We start from the raw sequence: 4139 nt of genomic DNA on the forward strand, positions 1-4139 counted from the left end.
TATAATTTTATGAGTTAATTTTTATTTAATATGTAAAATTAAATTAAAAAATTAGAAATTAGTAAAATTAAATTTGATTCGAGTAAAATTAATGATTATAAGAAACATAAACGCGATGTAAAATAAATAATTCTATTGATTTAATATGAATAATTGCTAAACTGAGATAGAAGAGGTTGAACGATAGAAGGAAGTTAAACTGCGAATCAACTGTGGATACAAGCTAGTTGGCTGGGAATATTAATATATAATTAGTTTACAGATTGTAGCTTGCACATACCTACCGATCTGGCTGTTAATTTGTCACATTTCAAACCGAGGAAAAAGTTGACTATTTGTTTTGAATTTCCCCCAATTACGAAGCTTCCTGCTGACTGAACTCAAGTCTCTGTTTCTCTTCTTATAAGCAAATTATAACACCATTGGGGTTCATCTTTCTAAACATTTATGACGCTTCCTTCAGAAACAAAAACCCTAAAGACTGTTTACAAACACTTCTCCATTTCAATCTGTTGTTAATTTTTCTTTATTCAAACTTTCCTAAGTAGCCATCGATATCATGGCTATGAGCTCTCGAAAAACAGGAGACAAAATCATTCTTGATCAAGAAAATCTGTTACCAGAGCCAAAACGCATTCAGAGAAGGTGGAAGATGGCTTACACGGTCATCTATTTCATAAGGCTTCTTGTTTCTTTCTCCAAGAAAGATCTTGACAGCCAGACCGAGATCCCGGGCTCCACATCCTATGCTGTTATTGATGTTCATGATGATACGTCCCCATGTGAGAATAAAACTGTTTCTTTGATTAATTCCGATCAGAGAAAAATCATCGATATGGTAAGAAAAAAGAGCCTTGAAATCTTGAATCAATTGGGAGGAGTTTTGCAAGTTGCTATCATTCTTGAAACTGATGTTAAGGCTGGTGTAGGGGAAGTTGATGTTGCTCATAGAAGGGATGTTTTCGGTGAAAATAGCTATAAGAAGTCTCCTTCTAAAAGATTTCTAAGCTATGTTCTTGAAGAATGCAAGGACCCGACCATCATCATTCTTTTGTTCTGTGCTATTATGTCCTTGGGATTCGCTATCAAGCTGCATGGGCTGAGAGATGGGTGGTACGATGGTGGCAGTATTATTCTCTCAACTGTTCATCTTGTTGCTGTCTCTGCTATTAGCAAATTCATGAAATCCAATAAGTTTGAGAAACTATTTCGTGTGAGAAATGATATAAAGGTACAAGTAGTGAGAGACAGGAGGCGACTTGACATTTCTATTTTTGAAGTGGTGGTGGGCGACGTGGTGTATTTGAATAAAGGAGACCAAATACCAGCTGATGGGTTGCTCTTGAATGATTCTTCTTTGAAGGTGGATGAATCAAGCATGAGTAGTGAAATGGACCATGTTGAGGTGAAAGGAAGGGAAAACCCTTTCTTGCTTTCTGGCTCAAAGGTGGCTGATGGCAATGGCTTCATGCTTGTTACGTCTGTTGGAATGAATACGGCATGGGGTGAGATGATGAGTTCTAGATGCCATGATCTGGATGAACAAACTCCATTACGATCTCACCTCGATAAGGTCATTTCTTACATGAGGAAGGTTGGATGGACAGTTGCTTTATTGGTGCTTGTAGTGATGCTGATGAGGTACTTCACACGGAACACTAGAGATGATAGTGGTTATTATGAATACAATGGGAGCAAGACAAAGATTAATGATGTGCTGGATCCAGTTGTGCACATTATTGTTGCAGCTGTGACTATTGTGGTGGTGGCAACTCCTGAAGGTCTCTCTTTGGCTGTAACTCTGACTTATCTATACTTCATGAAGAGAATGATGAAAGAGAGAGTCATGGTTCGTGAACTCTCTTCTTGTGAAAAAATGGGTTCAGCGACAACAATCATCATAGATAAGAAAGACATTCTTACTTTGAATCAGATGGAGGTTGTGGAATTCTTCATTGGAGAAGATATAATCAAAGCTAAACCTTCAAATGGTGAAATAGAATCGAAGGTCCTTGAGTTACTACAAGAAGGGTGTACTTCAATTCTTGAAATTTCTGGTAGTCCAACTGAAAAAGCAATACTTTCCTGGGCTATGTCGCATTTGGGCATAAATATTGGCGAGGAAAAGAAAAAAGTTGAAATAAAACATGTAGGGAACTTCGATCCTGAGAAGAACGGAAGCGGGGTACTATTGGTGAGGAGAAACAATGAGAAGGTAGTTCGTCACAGGAAGGGAGATGCCGAGGTGATACTAGCCATGTGTTCAAACTATTATGTTAGAAATGGGGAGATTAGAGACGTGGATGAGGATGCAAGAAAGCAGTTGAAGGAGATAATTCGGAGAATGGCAGTCAAAAGCCTCTGCTGTATGGCGTTTGCCTGTAAAGAAGTTGAAGACAGTGGACAGGCCTCTGACGAGCTTGAAGCAGCTGGATTCACTTTGCTGGGGCTCGTGGGGCTGAAGGACCGATGCAGAATAGAGATTAGAACGGCGGTAGAATCATGTAAGAAAGCAGTAGAATCATGTAAGAATGCAGGAGTGAAAGTTATATTGGTCACCGGTGACGATGTTCGTACAGCAAGAGCTACAGCCATTGAATGTGGAGTTTTCAGTTGTGATCAAGAGGATGTGGAAAGCGATGCTATAGTCGAAGGAGTCCAATTCAGTAACTACTCGCGGGAGCAGAGAATGGAAAGGATTGGGAAAATCCTTGTGATGGGAAGTTCATCCCCATCTGACAAGCTTGAAATGATACGATGTTTAAAGGAGGAAGGGCATGTGGTAGCAGTAACTGGTGGTGGGACCAACGATGCCCTAGCTTTGAAGGAAGCAGATATTGAGCTCTCCATGGGAATACGAGGGACTGAGGTGGCGAAAGAGGGCTCAAAAATTATCATATTGGATGATAACTTCATTTCCGTGGTGACTATGTTGAGCTGGGGAAGGTGCGTCTACAACAATATTCAGAAGTTCATTCAATTTCATCTTACAATGAACGTTGCAGCCCTTGTCATCAACCTTATCTCAGCTTGTTCTTCTGGTGTATTATCATTGTCAGCATTCCAGATACTCTGGGAAAAGGTTATCATTGATACCCTGGGCCTACTAGCAGTGATCAGTCATGAACAGCCCACCAAAGATCTCATGAGAAAGCCTCCTGTATTTTGGTCCAAGCGACCTATCAACGAAAGCATCTTCAACAACATCCTCATCCAGGTCTTTTATCAGGCAGTTACTCTATCAGCTCTACAATTCAATGTGGGTAAGTCAATTCTGGGTTTGGCGATTAATAACACACTTGTTTTCAATACCTCAGTCATCTGCCAAGTTTTCAATATATTTACTGCGAGGCTGCCTGTGGAGAAGAAGAGCATGTTCATGTGGATTCGCAAGAACAAGCGTTTCTTAGCGGCTGTGCTTGTTGTCACAGTTGCTCAAGGAGTGATAGTGGAGTTATCGAGCAAGGTGACTAACAGCAATGAGAAACTGGATCGGAAGCAGTGGTGTGTGTCCTTAACCATTGCTGCTTCATCTTGGTTGTTTGATCTGCTTGTAAGGCGTATGATTCTTCCTAAAATCAGCTTTCTTGGATCTTGAAAAGTTCCACTTAGGGTTTTCTTTTTTTTTATATATATATATATATATATATATATATATATATATATATATATATATATATATATATATATATATATATATATTCTACTACTGGTCCCTTTAAGCTGTTTTGGCTGTTACTTACTGTACGAAAACGCGGTATGTCTGTCAGAAGACATTATGTTGTAACATCTATTAGATGTAAGACATTCACACTTGGTTAATGTATTATAAGATCTTGTCCGTTAAAAACATAGCAAAAGGGGGAGAGAATCTCATCAACCAAACCATCAAATCTATCAGTGGCTGATCTTTAATAAAATAGCATCCTGATCGAATAAACTCACATCAGCCAATTAATTCACCACTATCGCGGAAAGGTAGGTTAGGAAGCGTAGGATTTCTTAGGAATTGTTTGAGGTGTCAGGAAATCGAGGAAGATAATTTTGTCTCTATAACCTAATTTTTCAACAATTTTTATACAAAAATACATAAAATATCACGGAGACACGAATAAATTCATTTGTTGTCTTATTTTTAT

The 4139-nt window shown here is 38.8% G+C and overlaps 1 protein-coding gene across 1 annotated transcript; it reads left to right on the top strand.

Moving 5' to 3' along the window:
- The first annotated feature begins 559 nt into the window (after positions 1 to 559).
- Positions 560 to 3598, top strand: LOC133669882 (putative calcium-transporting ATPase 13, plasma membrane-type). Its single transcript, XM_062090210.1, has one exon. The coding sequence runs from the start codon at positions 560 to 562 to the stop codon at positions 3596 to 3598; it is 3039 nt and encodes a 1012-aa protein (XP_061946194.1).
- Positions 3599 to 4139: the final 541 nt, after the last annotated feature.

The sequence above is a fragment of the Populus nigra genome, chromosome 12 (assembly GCF_951802175.1).
Source record: "Populus nigra chromosome 12, ddPopNigr1.1, whole genome shotgun sequence".
NCBI classification, from domain to species: domain Eukaryota; kingdom Viridiplantae; phylum Streptophyta; class Magnoliopsida; order Malpighiales; family Salicaceae; genus Populus; species Populus nigra.

Coding starts and splice junctions, on each gene's coding strand:
- LOC133669882 (XM_062090210.1), top strand. CDS start 560: ATGGCTATGAGCTCTCGAAAAACAGGAGACAAAATCATTCTTGATCAA.